The sequence below is a fragment of the Acanthisitta chloris genome, unplaced genomic scaffold (genome assembly GCF_000695815.1).
Source record: "Acanthisitta chloris isolate BGI_N310 unplaced genomic scaffold, ASM69581v1 scaffold3509, whole genome shotgun sequence".
Taxonomy (NCBI): domain Eukaryota; kingdom Metazoa; phylum Chordata; class Aves; order Passeriformes; family Acanthisittidae; genus Acanthisitta; species Acanthisitta chloris.
The window spans coordinates 2,962-18,099 of NW_008689600.1; the positions used below are offsets into that span (position 1 = coordinate 2,962).

Here is a 15,138-nt window from a genome sequence, read left to right on the forward strand (position 1 = left end):
GCTCTCCTGGAGCCCCTTTAGGCACTGGAAGGGGCTCTGAGGTCTCCCTGGAGCTTCTCCTCTCCAGGCTGAACACCCCCAGTTCTCCCAGCCTGTTTTTATAGGGAAGTCTCTCCAGCCCTTGGAGCATCTTTGTGGCCTCCTCTGGAACTACTCCAGCAGCTCCACATCCTTCCTGTGCTGGGACCTCAGAACTGAGCACAAAGCTCCTGGTGGAGCCTCATGTCCCTTTGTAAATTCTCCTCGCTGACACTCAGGAAGAACCAGGCACAACTCAAGGGCTGCCTGTGGCCCTGGACATCCCTCAGGGGCTGGGATCAGTCAGGAAGCCTCCAGCTGTGCCCTGGCCCCAGAGGCAGTGCCAGGGCCGTGAAGCCTGAGCGGCCCCGGGGAGCAGCTGACCTGCGCCGCGCCAGCACCGTGTACACCGCGGACACGCAGTCGGCTGGGGCCTGCACCTCCACGAAGTAGTAGGGCTCCATCAGGCGAGGGGTGGCCTGTGAGGGGACAGGGACACAAGCCACTGAGCCTCCAGCAGCACCAGCATGATCCAGTTCAGTTAGGAGTCGGGGACTGGTGCTGTGTGGTCAAACCCAGTGCCTGACTGGGGACTGCAGAGCTCCTGCTGCCCCACGGCTGCTCAAACCATCACAAACACTGACAGGAGCTTCTCTCCCTCCAGCCATGAGTCACGCACTCCCTTCTGCCCCTCGCCCAGCCCTCCCAGCAAGGCCAGGAGAGCCAGCAGTGCACAGCAGCCCGCGCAGGCAGCACAAGGGCAGTGCAGACACCGAGGCTGGTGAGTCAGTGTGTGCAGACGTCCCCGGGGCACACAGCACAGCTCACCATCAGGAAGGCAGAGTAGACCACTCTGCGGGCCGTGGGGATGATCTGCCCTCCACCCCTGTGCAAGGGCTCCTGAGCGATCACCGCGTCCAGGATCTTGAACTTCACGTTGCGGATCACTGCGGAGGGCACAAGGGACAGCGAGGGACCCTAAGGGATGAGTTCTGCCAGCACCAGCTGCATCCCCAGAGACCCTGAGCACACAGCAGACACCCAGAACCACCAGCAGCTCTCCAGAATTTAGCTCCAGCAGGGAAAGCATGACCACATCATGACACTGCATGGCACATAGAGCGGGTTGGGCTGGAAGAGACCTTAAAGACCACCTCGTTCCAACCATGGGCAGGGACACCTTCCCCTAGCCCAGGCTGCTCCAAGCCCATCCAAGCTGGCCTGGAACATCTGAATGCTCAGAGACAGAAGCATTTAATCCCTCATTAGCTCGGCTCCTCCCCAGGTCCTACTCACACTCATCACAGAGAGGCCCCTCCCTGGTGCCCCACTGGAAGCCCTGCACGATGCTGTCCTTCACCGAGCCCAGCAGTGACTTGTCCACCTGCAGACAGACAGATAGACAGAGTTCTCCCCTCAGTCTCCTCCTCTCCAGGCTGAACAGACCAAGGGCACTTAGCCACTCCTCATGTGGCTTCCCCTCAAGGCCCTTCACCATCTTCATGGCCTCCTTTGGACACTCTAGTAGCTTAATATCTTTCTCATATACGCAGCAGGTCTGAACTGTGGCAAACAATGAGCACTCCAACAGCCCCAGGGCCTTGCTGCAGGTCCTGGAAGGAGCAGGCACCTCCAGACACCACTGGGCAAAGAGCTCACCAAAACATGTGACCCCCAACCCTCACCTCTGAGGGCAGTGTGTCATCTACCAGGATGTTTGGGCCAGTGGCATCTGGCCCAAAGGCCCAGATGGAACGGGCAGCCAGCAAATCCCAGTCATATTTGGTCTGGAAGAATTCACCCAGCTTCTTCCTGAGAGAAAAAGAAGGGAATAGACTTTAGGAACAAGTTGCTGACCTGCATCCACAATATTTTCACACACCTGTTGCCCTCAGGCATGGAGTGGCCCCAGGCAGGGATGTTCACAGCCTGGCTGTGATCCCGATCTCCTGTGCTGCCTGATCTCAGCACTCTCTTCTTCCCCAGCTGCTGCTTCTGGATGGATTCCTGATCTCTCCAGGGCAGTCATACCTGTTCCAGGTTATCTGCACCACTTCGTTTTCAATGTCTTCTGCAAGACCCTTCTCCAGGGGCTCAGCAATCATGGTGATCTTGTTCCTGAGGAGAGACACTCACAGTTAGTCTGCAGAATGATGGGGGAGTAACTGGGAGCACCTCAGGGACTGGCAGCCCCTCAGGACAAGACACTGAGGGGCTGGAGTGTGTCCAGAGAAGGGAATGGATCTGGGGAAGCATCTGGAGCACTAGGAGCAGCTGAGGGAGCTGTGAGGGCTCAGCCTGGAGAAAATGAGGCTCAGGGGATACCTCATTGCTCTCTCCAACTCCTGCCAGGAGGTGCAGCCAGGTGGGGTCAGGCTCTGCTCCCAGGGAACAAGGGGCAGGATGAGAGCACATAGTCTCAAGCTGCACCAGGGGAAGTTCAGACCCCTCTCTCTGCCCCCCTCCCATGCCCACCTCACCCACAGGCTCTTACTTCTTGTTGGGTGTCTCAGCAAAGCACTTCAGGGAGGAAGTTTCCACCACCGTCTCACAGAATGTCACCACTGGATCAGCCACCTGGAGCAACAACAGGTTTGTAAGGTTTTAGAGCAACGTTTTGTTTGTGGAGAGACTGTTTGAAACCTCTGAACACCTACAAGAGAAAACTGGTTCATCTGAAAGCAACTTTAATCTGCATAATCTGAGCCACTGATGCTGCACAGGCAGCTAAACCAAATCCTTAAATCAAGTGAGACAGAAGCATTTAAACCTAATTCCAGGTAGAAAAAATCCTGCTCAGTTTATTCATTTGATGCTAACCAGGCAATGACTGAAGCACAGGAAAAGGCTGGAACATAGAAAACTCTCCAAGCCTGTTTTCAGTCCCTCAGTGGCACTGGTGTGACTGTCAGTGTGACTTTCATCTTCCTTTGACAGGGACATGTCAAAATCCACGCTGTATGTTCAGACAGGTTCATTTTCCCACCCTTCTGAGACATGGAAACAAAACCCTGTCCAGGGAAAATCCCTCTCGTCCCCTCACCTTGATATCAATCTCGGAATACATCTTCCGCAGGTCATGCATCACACAGTCCAGGTACAGCTCTCCTGTCCCCAGGATCACATGCTCCCCAGACTCCTCCACCTGGAAGAGAAGAGAGGGATTCAGCTGACAGCATCCCTGCTCACAGCTCCTCTATCCCTGCTCACAGCTCCTGCATCCCTGCTCACAGCTCCTAACTTCCAGGCTCCAACATAAGCCTGAGGAAGGATCAGCTTTAGACACACTGGTTAGGATCAGAGCACTCCCACGAAAGCTTCCACAGCCTTTTCCAGCAGGAGGTCCTGCTGTGCTCCGCAGAAAGCTGCTTCCCTGACACAGCAAGGTGTGTGTTTTTCTGCTGGATTCACACTTTTATCCTGTTTCCCCATAATTTATGAGATCAATTGCAACAGCACGAAAAAACCCACAACAAACATAGCCAACTGCAGCAAAAAGGTAATTATTTCTAAGATCAGCCCAGAGGTAGCTCCAGCAAGGGCTGGGAACAGTCACATGGAGTCATAGAATGGTGAGAGATCTACAGACATAGAACACATAGAGTAATAGATTCATCAAGGCTAGAGACCTTGAAGATCATCCAGTCCAAGTCCAACCCCCTCACCCAGTCCAAGCCCGTCCCCAGCAGTACCTTAGTGGTAAGGGAGGGGTAACTCTTGTTGACCTTGCGGAGCCCATCCAACATTTTGGGGAGCTCTGAGGGGTTGACAGGCTCCACAGCTATTTTGATAACAGATGTGGTGTTGAACTTCAAGGGACGGAAGATCTGAGCCTGCAGAGAAGGACAAAGAGCTCAGACTGTGTCACTGATGCCCAAGGGTTAGACGCAGCGTGTGAAGCTGTTCTCTGCCCCTCGGTGGCTCCTGTGCACCGACACCACAGCGGACGAGGATCCTTCAGCCTCAGCAGGGAGGTGGTGGTGCACTCCACCACCTCGTCTCCCTGGGAGGCTGAGCAGTGCCAGCCATGCCCAGTACCTCCTCATTGCCCCGAGGCTCTGTCACCGTTGCAGTCTTCACTATGGGCTGGTCCACGCCCTCAATCAGCACCCAGTTGCCAGCAGGAACCCTGTTCACCTCGATGTGATATCTGAAACGCAGGAGAGCACCACTGCAGCCTCAGACCTTCCAGCACTCTCCTCCCTCTCCCTGGCAGCTCTCCCTCCCTCCCAGCCCCTCACCTGACTCCAAGTGACTCCTCTCCCCAACGAGCACATCACCAGAGCTTTCCATACCTTGCAACTGAGATCCAGAGGCGTCCAACAGTGCAGATCTGGGAATCCTCCTCGTCCTCCAGGGTGTAGTTTTCCCCAAGGACCTTCACGGGCTGCCCAGCGTGGATGGTGCCACTGAGCACTCTGCCAAAGGCATGGAACTGCACACCATCGTCCGTGCTGTACATTTTGGTTGTGTGACACATCAAGGGACCCTTGAGAAAGAGAAATGAGTCTCTGTCAAACCACAGTCAGGGAACAGACACAGTTCTGGTAGGACTTGTGGATACAAAGGGATCAACAGGCTGGAACTCAGAAATATTCCTTTGGATTTGCCAAGTTCTTCACTTCCTGCCACTGGAAGTCCTACTTGCCCTGTGTGGAAGCCCCTGGGATGACCCTGGAGCCCCCATCCCTCCTCTGTGGAGCAGCAAATGGTGGCTGGGACAGAGCCACGAGAAGAAATGTCACCTGCAAACCAGCTCAGGGCAGAGCACCCGAGTTCCCACAGGTCACAGCGCCAGTGCCACAAGGGCACTCCACACTGGTGATCTGGTGACAGTCACCACTGTGGAGCTTGGTGTGGATAGTCAAAAGCCATTAAAGCAAGAGATTCATTTTCTCTGCAGACATCAGAGCAAAAGTCATAGGCAAATTCCTCACTCAGCTGCTGGCGTTGGTGGCTCCAGACAACTCCCAGTGACAGCTCAGTGCAAACTGTTTGAGGAGGAAGGTTTGCAGGGCTTGGAGAGGAAAGGTGCTGACTAACTAATTCAGGGTTATTTTTATCAGCACAGCTCAGATCAGTTTCCTCAGAGTTTGGAGAGAGAATCGAATTTCAAGGAAGAAGAACAAAAAGGCAACAAAAGGACAGAAAATCACCCTGCAGCTCCCACGTGCTCTGTAGTCCTGACCTAGTCCTGTTCCTCTCTGAACACTGCCAAACAATTCCCTCTCTCCAGGGCTGCCCTAGCAGGCAGCTGCAGCTCCTTGGAGTGCAGAGCTTTGTTCCCGTGTCGGATGAGGTTCCAGAGCGCTGCGAGTCAAATGTGTGCAGATGGCTGGCTGGGAGGCAGCTGCCCCAGCAGGGCAGGGACAGGAGGGGCTGTGTGCCTCATTTTTGGCCACTCAGAGCAAACAGAAGAGTTTCCTTACATCAGGGTCACATTCACTCATGGCCTCCCCCAGGTCAGAGTCGACGCCGCCGGTGTAGGTGTGCTCAATCTTCGTCTTGGCCCCCACCTTTGGGGAGGGAATGTGCTGCACACACATGTCCACAAAGCCTGGAACAGGAATACTCCATGAGGACAGGATTCAGCAGTGTGGAGGACAGAAATGGGCTCCATAAACACAAGGCAAAGCAGTGCACCCACAGCAGGGGAGAGGTGAGCAGTGTCCCAGCCTGTCTCTAGGCAAATGGTTCATACTGGGAGAGCTGAGCAGGATCTCATAGCCAAAATATAGCCTGACCTGCTGCTGGAGGTATTGAGGGTACCAGAAAGGTTGTGGAGGGGAAGACAAACAGCTTTTACCTGTGAACTCCCCAAAGAACTTCTTGCAGACCAGGCGCAGCAGGGGCCGAATGTTCAGTTTCAGCTCCTCTTTGGTCAGGTGGATGCCAAGTTCATCCAGAGTCCTGGGCAGGGTGGTGTCCACGTCCCCCACCACCTGCAAGGCAACAGGCCTCACTCTCAGCCTCACTGCAGGGGTCCAAGTCAGTAACTCCTAGGTGCAGCTTCACACACCAAGGGCTGGACAGCCCCTTCCAGGAGGAATTTTCCCTAACATTGAACCTAAACCTCTCCTGGCACAACTTGAGACAGTTTCCTCTTGTCCTGCCCCTTGTTCCCTGGGAGCAGAGCCTGACCCCACCTGGCTGCACCTCCTGGCAGGAGCTGGAGAGAGCAGAAGGTTCCCCTAAGCCTCCTTTTCTTCAGGCTGAGCCCTCACAGCTCCCACAGCCATTCCTCATCAGACCTGTGCTCCAAGTCTTTGCTCCAAGCACCATCACTTGGCTGCTGTCAGAGCACAGCAGGAACAGCAAGGACAGTTCTGTTCACTGCAAATAGGAGGTTCATTTGCAAGGAGCAACTGCTGTGGAATTGGTCACCACTGCTCTGCCTCCCCAAATCCAACCCATGCACACCAAGCTGCAGAGAGCCCCACAGGCCCCGGCTGCTCCTGGCTGGAGCTGTGGGAAAGAGACCCAGCACAGACCTGAGCCAAGATCTTGTAGAGAGGCTCCAGAATGAACTCCACAAAGCTGCGCTGGGAACTGCTCGTTGGGGCCTTTTTGGTGAACTTGCGGCTGTTGGAGACCAGAAGAGAGACGTGAGGAGTGAGAACCCTGCAAACTGCCCTGCACAGCCTCCACCCCTCCCAGGCTCTCACCCTCTCCCTCCTGACCCCTGGGAGGCTGTCTGGGACACAGAGGCCAGGCCTGCTCCGAGCCAAGGCCAGAGGAGCCTCTCTGCTCCCGCTGCTGGGACGCAGGAGGATCACGCGGATTCGCGCCAGGCAGGAGGCCTCAAAGACCCTGCCCAGACACCACTCCATCACAGAGGAGCCACTGGAATGACCCTGAGTGGTCATCCACTCCACGTTTTACAGGGAAGGGAGAGAAAAAACAGGAATAAAGCAACAGCCATTTAAACAGAGCTCTTACGTCTTCGGGTTGAAGTAGATGTCACCCCAAAGCCTCTTGGCAAATTCCTGATAATTGATGTCTCCTAGAGAGAAAAAGTAAATGACAAAAGTCTCTCAGATGTCGCTGCATTTCTAACAGCTTAGAAACCTTTGGGGTTTGGCTTTTAAAACAAGCCTGAGGATTTGATTTAATGAACCAGCGCTGGTGAGCGAATGCCTGGTCCCAACCCTGAGTGAAAGATCAAGCCCTGACCTGGGGAGACCAGCAGAGGTGAGCAGAAACAGCCGACTGAGGATGTCCCCAACAGCCCAGGGACACTGAGGTTCACAGCCTGCCTTCCCAGGAACCCTCCAGCTCTCTCAGTGACCCACGAGGTCAGAGCTGAGGAGCACTGGCTGCCAGACACTGAGCTGCAGGAGCTCAGCCACATCTGCTGCACTTCCAGCAGGGACACCTGTGACTTGACCCTGCCTCACAAGGTGCTGGGTTGGGCTCCCCCTCTGCCCCACGGGCTCAGCACCCTCGTGTTCCACCCTGCTGAGCATCTCCAGGCTCCTCTTCCCTCTAGCTGAGGCACTAGGCACACAGCCCAACAGCCAAGTGCTGAAGGAGCTGTGCAGCGCTGCCTGTCAGGCTGAATTTACAAACAAGACAGAGGTGATAACCTGCAGCAGCTTCCAAACAAGCTGTGGCTGAGGGCAGATGTGTGAGCAGAAGGAATTCATGGTGGCTGCAGTCTGGACAGCTGCGCTGCTCTCCCTCCCAGTAGCTGTCGTGTGGTGGCTGCACACACACTCCCTGGGGACCAGGATCCAATGCTCCCCACTCCAGGTGCCCATTCAGCTCCTGCCTGCCCCACACGGGTGGCATCTCCTGCCTCCCAAAGAGGGGCTCTCATCCCAGCAACTCTGAGTTAATGCCAGGACACTCAGGGAGCTCATTTATTGCTCCAGACTCTCAGGACACGTGACAGCCCTGACACATTGGTCCCTGACCTCCACAGCTCCATCCTCCCTCAGGCCAACTCTGCGAGAGCTGGGCCAGCTGCTTTACAGCCTGGTTCTTCCCCTCTCACAGCTCCTACAGCTCCCTGAACTCCCCAGCGGGAGACTTCAAAAACCTGGGGTGTGCAGCTGGCTAAGGCCGGCACAGAGCCCACTGCTCCACGTGGCACAGTGCCCTGAGTGGCACCTGGGGAGCAGAAAATTAAATCCAAGCCAGGAAGAGACAGTTTCTTTAAAAAGAAAGAGGGCAAGAGTGCAAAACCTTGTGGGCCAAGCTTGTGCCCAGCTGCAGCTGAGTCTCAGTCTGCAGAGACTTTGGGGAAAAGGCAGGAAGAGCTTAACTACTGCACTCCTGAGCTGCTGCTAGGGAGGCAAGGCACGACACATCACACCTGCCTTCAGCAGGGCTGGTTATTTCTGCTCAGGGTACCTATAAAATCTTGGCTGCTCACTCCAGAAACATTCAATCAGGGGAAGATATCTAGCTAGAACTGTGTTTATGCTCTGTACCCCCAAGGCTCAGGTCTACTGTGCCCCCAGCTCCCACATACACAGGCCATCCACGTGCAGGGAAAGCTGAATGGCTCTAAACCCTCCACAGAGCAGGTTGGGAACGAGATGTTGAAGTGCACAAGGTTTCTGGATAATCCTCACCATATGTGTCTGCATAAATCTTCGCGAAGGAGCCCAGTGTGAAGCAGATGCTGTACTGCGAGCTGGAGAAGCACACGTTGCCCAGAAGGGGAGACAGCACGAGGTTCTCGTCCGTGGAATACATGCTGAGAGGAGAAAAACAAACTCAAATCAATGTTATGAACCAAAGGAGACACCTCAGCCCACTCCCCACACCCAGCAGCAGTGACAGGCAAGGATCCCACATATACAAACTGCATCCACAAACAGGCTGCAGCACACTTGCCATCAGAATTTCAGGGTCAGGAACATTTTCTGCCTATAAACTTCAAAGCATTAATGTGCAAAGACTTAAAGATGTTAGAACTGAAATGTTACCAGCAGAAGTGCCTGGGATTTTTTTTGTCTGGGAGAGATTTTTCCTGCCCTAAAAATAGCAGCAAAGTTGGTCAACCAAGTAAGAGAAAAGATAGAGGGACAGGATTGAACTGAACTGGGTTTGATAGTGAGCTAGGCAGGATGACTTGCCCTGCTGCCAGCAGACACTGAACATAGACATGCCAGGGAGCTTGGGTGCAAATCCACACACACTTGGGGGGCAGAAAGCTGCTACAAGCATTCCCTGGATGCAGAAAAACCCACAGGAATGATGCATGGCTACTGTGCCAGGCAGAGATGTCTCTCCCTTGCCTTTGCCTGTGTCAGTGTCATGGTCCAGGGTTGGCACAGTGAGTCCCTGGTCGTTTGGTAGCAAATATTCAGCTGTGAGACATCTCAACTTCCAAGCTGGGATACAGCTTGGATCACTTCAGTGCATTTGGGAGCACAGGAGTTCCCTGCTCTGGCCATATGTCCACTTTTCCTATCTTTTAATGGAGGAAAAATGAAACGGGGGGAAAAGAAACCCCGTGAAGTTTGTCAGGAGGAGCCAACCCTGCCTGATTCAATACATTGGCCAAGATGAAGTTCCAGGGCTTCTTCCTGCCCCGTTTTCAATGATCCAACACACCAAGAGACAAATAATGAGTTTTCAGGCATACACAGAGCTCACAGAGAGAAACACCTGCAGTGGGGCAGGGACAGGGAGCTCCACAGATGCATCATGTCCCCAGGGAACAAGGGACAGGACACGAGGACATAGCCTCAAGCTGCTGTTTGGTCACAGGTTGGATGATCTCAGAGGTCTTTTCCAACCTGAAGGACACTGTGATCACCCCAAACCCCCTCACCTGATCAGACCATTGACTTCATCCACGATGTGCCTGAGTTTGTAATAAGCATCTGTTGGGGGCAATTTCAGCTCCAGGATGAGCCTGTCGATCTTGTTGATGCACACAGTCACTGCCAACCTCTCCTGCACCGCGTGCTTGATCAGCCTCTCTGTGTTCAGCATCACCTGCAGCGAACAACCAGCTCACAGCCCCAGAAAAGCCTCAACAAAATGCTCTCTGGGCCGTGAGAGGCAACCAGTGACCCTCGTGCTCTGCGAGGCTGCAGAGAGCCCAGGCTCAGCCACCAGCAATCAACTCATCCTCCTGAAACTCAAAAATAGGTGCTAGCCCAACAGAATTCCTTGAATCCAATCCCGCGGACATCTCTGGCATAAATAACCTGCTTGGCTTGGGGTGTCATGGGGGTGGAGATGCTCACAAGTTGGATAATCAGCCTATGGGCCACATGCACAGCATCAGCCTGGACATGGCAGCCAGAGGCTTGGCTGCCTGTTGGGATGGAAAACACTCCAGATGTCCTTCACAAACCCTTCACTGGGGGCCGAGGCCAGCCCAGGCCCCAGGCTGAGGCAGGAGGAGGCAGCAGGGATGGGACTCCAAGCCCTTCACCCAGAGCTGAGGCCAGCCCAGGCCCCAGGCTGAGGCAGGAGGAGGCAGCAGGGATGGGACTCCAAGCCCTTCACCCAGAGCTGAGGCCAGCCCAGGCCCCAGGCTGAGCAGGAGGAGGCAGCAGGGATGGGACTCCAAGCCCTTCACCCAGAGCTGAGGCCAGCCCAGGCCCCAGGCTGAGCAGGAGGAGGCAGCAGGGCCGGGTGGCCGCACTCACCCCCTCGGCCGCGTCGATGAAGAGCACGACGCCGTCCGAGATGCGCAGCCCCGCGGTCACCTCGTCAGAAAAGTTGACGTGACCTGCCGAACACAGGGAGGTGCTGAGGGGGAGCAGTGTGAGCCCAGGGCAGCACAGAGGGGGGGACTGTCCTGCCCTGCAGAGCAGACTCCTGCTCAGGGAGTGGTGCCAGAGCTCCCCGTGGGGCTCAGCTCTGGCTCTAATGCTATTTCCTGACAAAATACACAACAACTTGTTTAACAGGCACTTTTCCTCACATTTGTCACTGTTTTTCTCACAGCTCTGTGCAAGCACTTGGGAAAAGGAGGAAGGTTCCTGCTCAGCAGAGACAGCAGATGCCTCTGCCCTCAGCCTCCTCCTGCTCTAACCACCCTCAGCCCATGTGTCCCAAGACCCTCCCAACTAAGGCTGATAAAACAAGCTGATTGTGACTGTGTTCCCTCCACAGGAGCTGTCAGAGGCTCGAGGGAACTCACCGAGGCTCACTGTGGGGCGTTTGAGCAAAGCACAGTCCCACTGGTCGTGGTGATACCTGCAACAGTCAACTCTACCTGTGCTGCTTGAGCAAACACCTTTCTGGCCTCATTAGCCCTGAGTCAGGGCAGCTAATCACAAACACAAGCTTGACTTGCCCCTGCCCATCGCAGGGCTGGAATTAGATGGTACCAGATGGTCTTGGAGGTCCCTTCAGCCCACAGCAGTGTCACTGACTAAGGCCAACCCCACAGCTGGTACTGCTGGAAGTGACTCCAGAGGAATGAACTCGCATGAAGGCTCAGGACAAGGCTGGAATCAGCTACAACACGTATAAAACGAAGCTAAGAGCTTCCCAAAACAGGTTTTTCAGGACTGCACACTCACCTGGAGTGTCGATGATATTGAAGAGGAAAGACTTCCCTTTGGTGTCCGGCAGAACAATTGTCACTGGGGTGCTCTTGATCCCCACTCCCCTCTGACACAGCAAACAGCAGCAGCAGGTACAGGAAAAACAAGAGGATCACCATGGAAAGATGTAGAAAATGATCAAGCAAAATCAGAAAGCTGGAAAGAGTACTGTGTCCAGCTCTGGGCCCAGTAACTGTGAGCAAAGCATAAGGCAAGTGGATCAAATCACTACAAGAGCACTCACCTCCTGCTCTGTGAACAATATATCAGTGTAGCAGAGCTGCAAAGGCAAAACAAAGGGCAGAACATCACATTTTGGTATGGAATAGCAAGTCTGAGGCAGGACACAGTAACTCTGGCACATGGTTACCATGGTGAGTGACAGAGGCAGAACTAGGACTGAGCTGTGGCTTTCCAGCCCCACATTCCACTGAACCACCTTGTCCCCATGCACAGTCACACTCCTGTCCCAGTCCCCTCCTGCACCGCCCCTGTGCAGCCACCCAGGAACACCCCAGGGCTCACTCACATCCTGGTCGTATCGCTTCCGGATCTCCGGGTGCGTCTGCTCGATCAGGCAGTCAACAAAGCAGGTCTGGAAAAGAGCAGAGAGCAGCTGACAACCTCCACACAGCTCTGAGCACAGTCTCACCCCTCCAGCAGCAGCACGGAGAAGGCTGGGCACATTACTGTGTCCATGGTGCTGACAGAGAACCTACAAACTCAGCCTAATAGAAAACCTGCAAATTCCACAGGGGCCTGTCAGGACAGGGCACAGGGAATGGCTTCCCACTGCCAGAGGGCAGGGACAGATGGGAGATTGGGATGGAATTGTTCTCTCTGAGGGGGCTGAGGCAGTGGCACACAGGTTGCAGCAACCTGGGTTAGGGGAAGGTGTCCCTGCCCAGGACAGGGGTTGGGGCTGAATGATCTCTGAGCTCCATCCCAACCCCTTAACACACTACGACTCGTTCCACGATTCTGTAAATGATGAGCCAGAGGAGCAGAAAGTGCTGCTGTGGAGAGTGAGAGGTCAGGAGTGACGGCAAAACAAACACCAGGTCACCATCTCCAGCCCTGTCCTGTGGCTGTTCACACTACCTTGCCGTGGTGCAGGTGCCCACACAGAGTCACATTCCGGATCAGCTCCGAGTTGTCCATCAGGTCTGCCAGGAAGCTGGAGGGACGAGACACAAAAGACTGTTGGAGGCTTGTGCTGTGGCTAAGAAAAGCAGGTGCTGCTTCAGCTACACTTTCTATCCAAGGTGCCCCCTGAATCCTTGCCAAACTTTCCTCTTGCCAATGCCCTGCGGAGGAAGAATCCCACTTTCCAGACGGGGAGGACAAGGGAGTTGGAGTCCCAGACAGATGGCAGTGGGTGGGAGGATACAGAGCTGGTAAAGCTGCCAGAGATGGAATATTATTGAAATTTTTTTTTCTCTTCTAGTCAGTGCTGGAGCAAAAGCCACATCCATGTACTGAGATGATGAAGCACTTCCACTCAGACAGTGGCAGGCTGTGCTGGGTAACAAGCACCCCATGGAGCTCTGAGAGCAGCCAGGGCCTCCACACACCATTAATTCTGATTTTCAGGTCTTGAAATCTCTAAAACAGTGATGTGCCAGGGACTCAAGGAAATAGGAGTGGAATTTAAGGCTTTTGGAAGCAGTAGCTGAGGTAGGTGATGATGAGCTGGTCATTTCTGCATGGATCCTGGCCAAGAGCTAACTGAGATCCTGAACTGCCACCCCAAACAATGATGGGAAAGTGTAAAACACACACCCATTGCCACAGGTCTGTGCAGAGTAAGAGCTGCCAAACAATCTCCTTTTAGAAAAGATTGAGCTTTCACTGATGCAGGAGAATTCTTAATGCACAGCATTTTGATTAAGAGCTAAAAAATACAGAAATCAATAGCAACACTGATTAAAATCTTGCTTATTGGTCTTAAACTAAGGCTAAATGGGAAATCGATAGCAAAGCTTGCAGGTTTCTGGCTAAATCCCACCAGGAATTTCTCCTGGCCTCATCCTAACCATTTCTATCAACAAACAAGATGAAAAGGAATTAATTACAGGTGGAAGGAGCAGAGGTTAGAGGGAGGAGGGAGGCAGAGCTCAGGTCAGTGCCTGAGCTGGGAACAGCAGCTCCAAGGGCTGAGCTGAGCCCACAGCACTCACTCCATCTCGTAGACAGTGACCGGCAACGTCTGCTCCATCAGGGAGAACTTCTTGGTCTTCACAGGCTTAATGATGGGCTCTGCAACGAGACACAGCAGGGAGTGTGAGCTCTGAGCCAGCAGGGTCAGGAATGGCCCAGGGAATGGGCAGTTGGCCCACAACCCCCAATTTCCAGCTGACACACTCCCTCAGCTGTTACCAAAGCCACTGTGGGGCCCTCCCTGCTGGGACGTTCCAGTACAAAGGGAGCAAAGGAGATGGCTTAAACATGTTTCATTTCTCCTTAGACAGTTGGACTAGATGATCAAGGGTCCCTTCCAACCGATTATTCTGTGATCTTTCCAGTCTCTGCTGGTTCCTGCTCTTCCACAGACTTTTGTTTGGATTTGGAACAATCCTGAGACCCCAAACCTGCACACAGCAGACAGACAAGGGTCTGTGTGCTCCTGAGGCTGTGAGGAGGTCCCAAAGGGTGTTAAAACCAACAGGGAGAACAGAAGTGAATATTATTCCCCCTTTCCAAGGATTCACTAAGAGCCTTCTCCACTCTCCACTCCTGCCCTGAAGCTTCCTCACCAACTTAGGTTGGACATCAGGAGGAATTCCTATATGGAAAGGGCTGTCAGGCATTGGAAGGGGCTGCCCAGGGAGATCGTGGAGTCATCATCCCTGGAGGTGTTTAAGGAGAGACTGGATGTGGCACTCAGTGCTCTGGTCCAGCTGACAGGTGGTGATGGGCACAGGTTGGACTCAATGACCTCAGAGGTCTTTCCCAGCCCCAATGGCTCTGTGGTTCCCTCACCAGTGAGTGGCTGTGTGTCCTCCTCCTGCACAATGGTCTCCACCTCGGGCCCATACACCTCCTCGGCCGTGGGGTAGTACTTCTTGTCCTCATGCAGCACAACCTCCATCCCAGGGTGCTCCTCGTCGTGCTCCCCCAGCTCATCATCGTCCTCATCGTCCTCCAGCTGCCACCAAGGCTCACCCTCAGCTGCTGCAGAGCCACCCCACAGGGGACAGCCCCAGCCAGGACCCCCAGGGCAGCACCAGCACCCCACAGAGTGGCTCTAGGAGCAGCACAGCTCTTCCCACAGCCCCTGGAAACAGGGATGGATCCCTGGGCACAAGGACATCCCCTGGGATACTGACAGCCCCTGGGAACAGGGACATCTCCTGGAACATGGACAGCCCCTGGACTTGCAGTGACACAGGCACAGGCTCCTGCCCTGGCTCACACACCCAACAACCCCAGAGTGACACAACCCCCAGAAACGTCACTGCCAGACCCAGGGACAGGCAGAGCTCCCTCATCCCCCCCGTGGCTCAGCCCCTCTGCTCCCTCCCTGCCCCTCTCTGTCCCCTCCAGGCTCCTGCTGCAGCCTCAGCTCATCCCACCTGCCCGAGTAGCTGCTGCAGGA

General features: G+C 54.5%; 1 protein-coding gene across 4 annotated transcripts in view; it reads right to left on the reverse strand.

Moving 5' to 3' along the window:
- The window catches only part of EFTUD2 (elongation factor Tu GTP binding domain containing 2), a 17,388-nt gene that overhangs the window by 1,902 nt on the left and 348 nt on the right, over window positions 1-15,138 (reverse strand). The window contains exons 2-25 of one of the 4 annotated variants that reach the window (XM_009081469.1): window positions 14,889-14,890; window positions 14,523-14,688; window positions 13,721-13,799; window positions 12,642-12,717; window positions 12,070-12,135; window positions 11,785-11,820; window positions 11,517-11,607; window positions 10,635-10,717; window positions 9,806-9,972; window positions 8,598-8,722; window positions 6,958-7,021; window positions 6,510-6,600; window positions 5,825-5,960; window positions 5,448-5,575; window positions 4,314-4,507; window positions 4,057-4,168; window positions 3,711-3,851; window positions 3,062-3,163; window positions 2,513-2,595; window positions 2,050-2,136; window positions 1,704-1,830; window positions 1,315-1,402; window positions 847-965; window positions 403-497 (exon numbers count right to left, since the gene is read on the reverse strand). In XM_009081469.1, the coding sequence (XP_009079717.1) occupies window positions 403-497; window positions 847-965; window positions 1,315-1,402; window positions 1,704-1,830; window positions 2,050-2,136; window positions 2,513-2,595; window positions 3,062-3,163; window positions 3,711-3,851; window positions 4,057-4,168; window positions 4,314-4,507; window positions 5,448-5,575; window positions 5,825-5,960; window positions 6,510-6,600; window positions 6,958-7,021; window positions 8,598-8,722; window positions 9,806-9,972; window positions 10,635-10,717; window positions 11,517-11,607; window positions 11,785-11,820; window positions 12,070-12,135; window positions 12,642-12,717; window positions 13,721-13,799; window positions 14,523-14,688; window positions 14,889-14,890 (2,458 nt within the window). Of the gene's footprint in view, window positions 1-402; window positions 498-846; window positions 966-1,314; window positions 1,403-1,703; window positions 1,831-2,049; window positions 2,137-2,512; window positions 2,596-3,061; window positions 3,164-3,710; window positions 3,852-4,056; window positions 4,169-4,313; window positions 4,508-5,447; window positions 5,576-5,824; window positions 5,961-6,509; window positions 6,601-6,957; window positions 7,022-8,597; window positions 8,723-9,805; window positions 9,973-10,634; window positions 10,718-11,516; window positions 11,608-11,784; window positions 11,821-12,069; window positions 12,136-12,641; window positions 12,718-13,720; window positions 13,800-14,522; window positions 14,715-14,888; window positions 14,891-15,138 lie in introns of all 4 variants that reach the window. The other 3 variants (XM_009081468.1, XM_009081470.1, XM_009081467.1) reach the window with 3 other exon arrangements.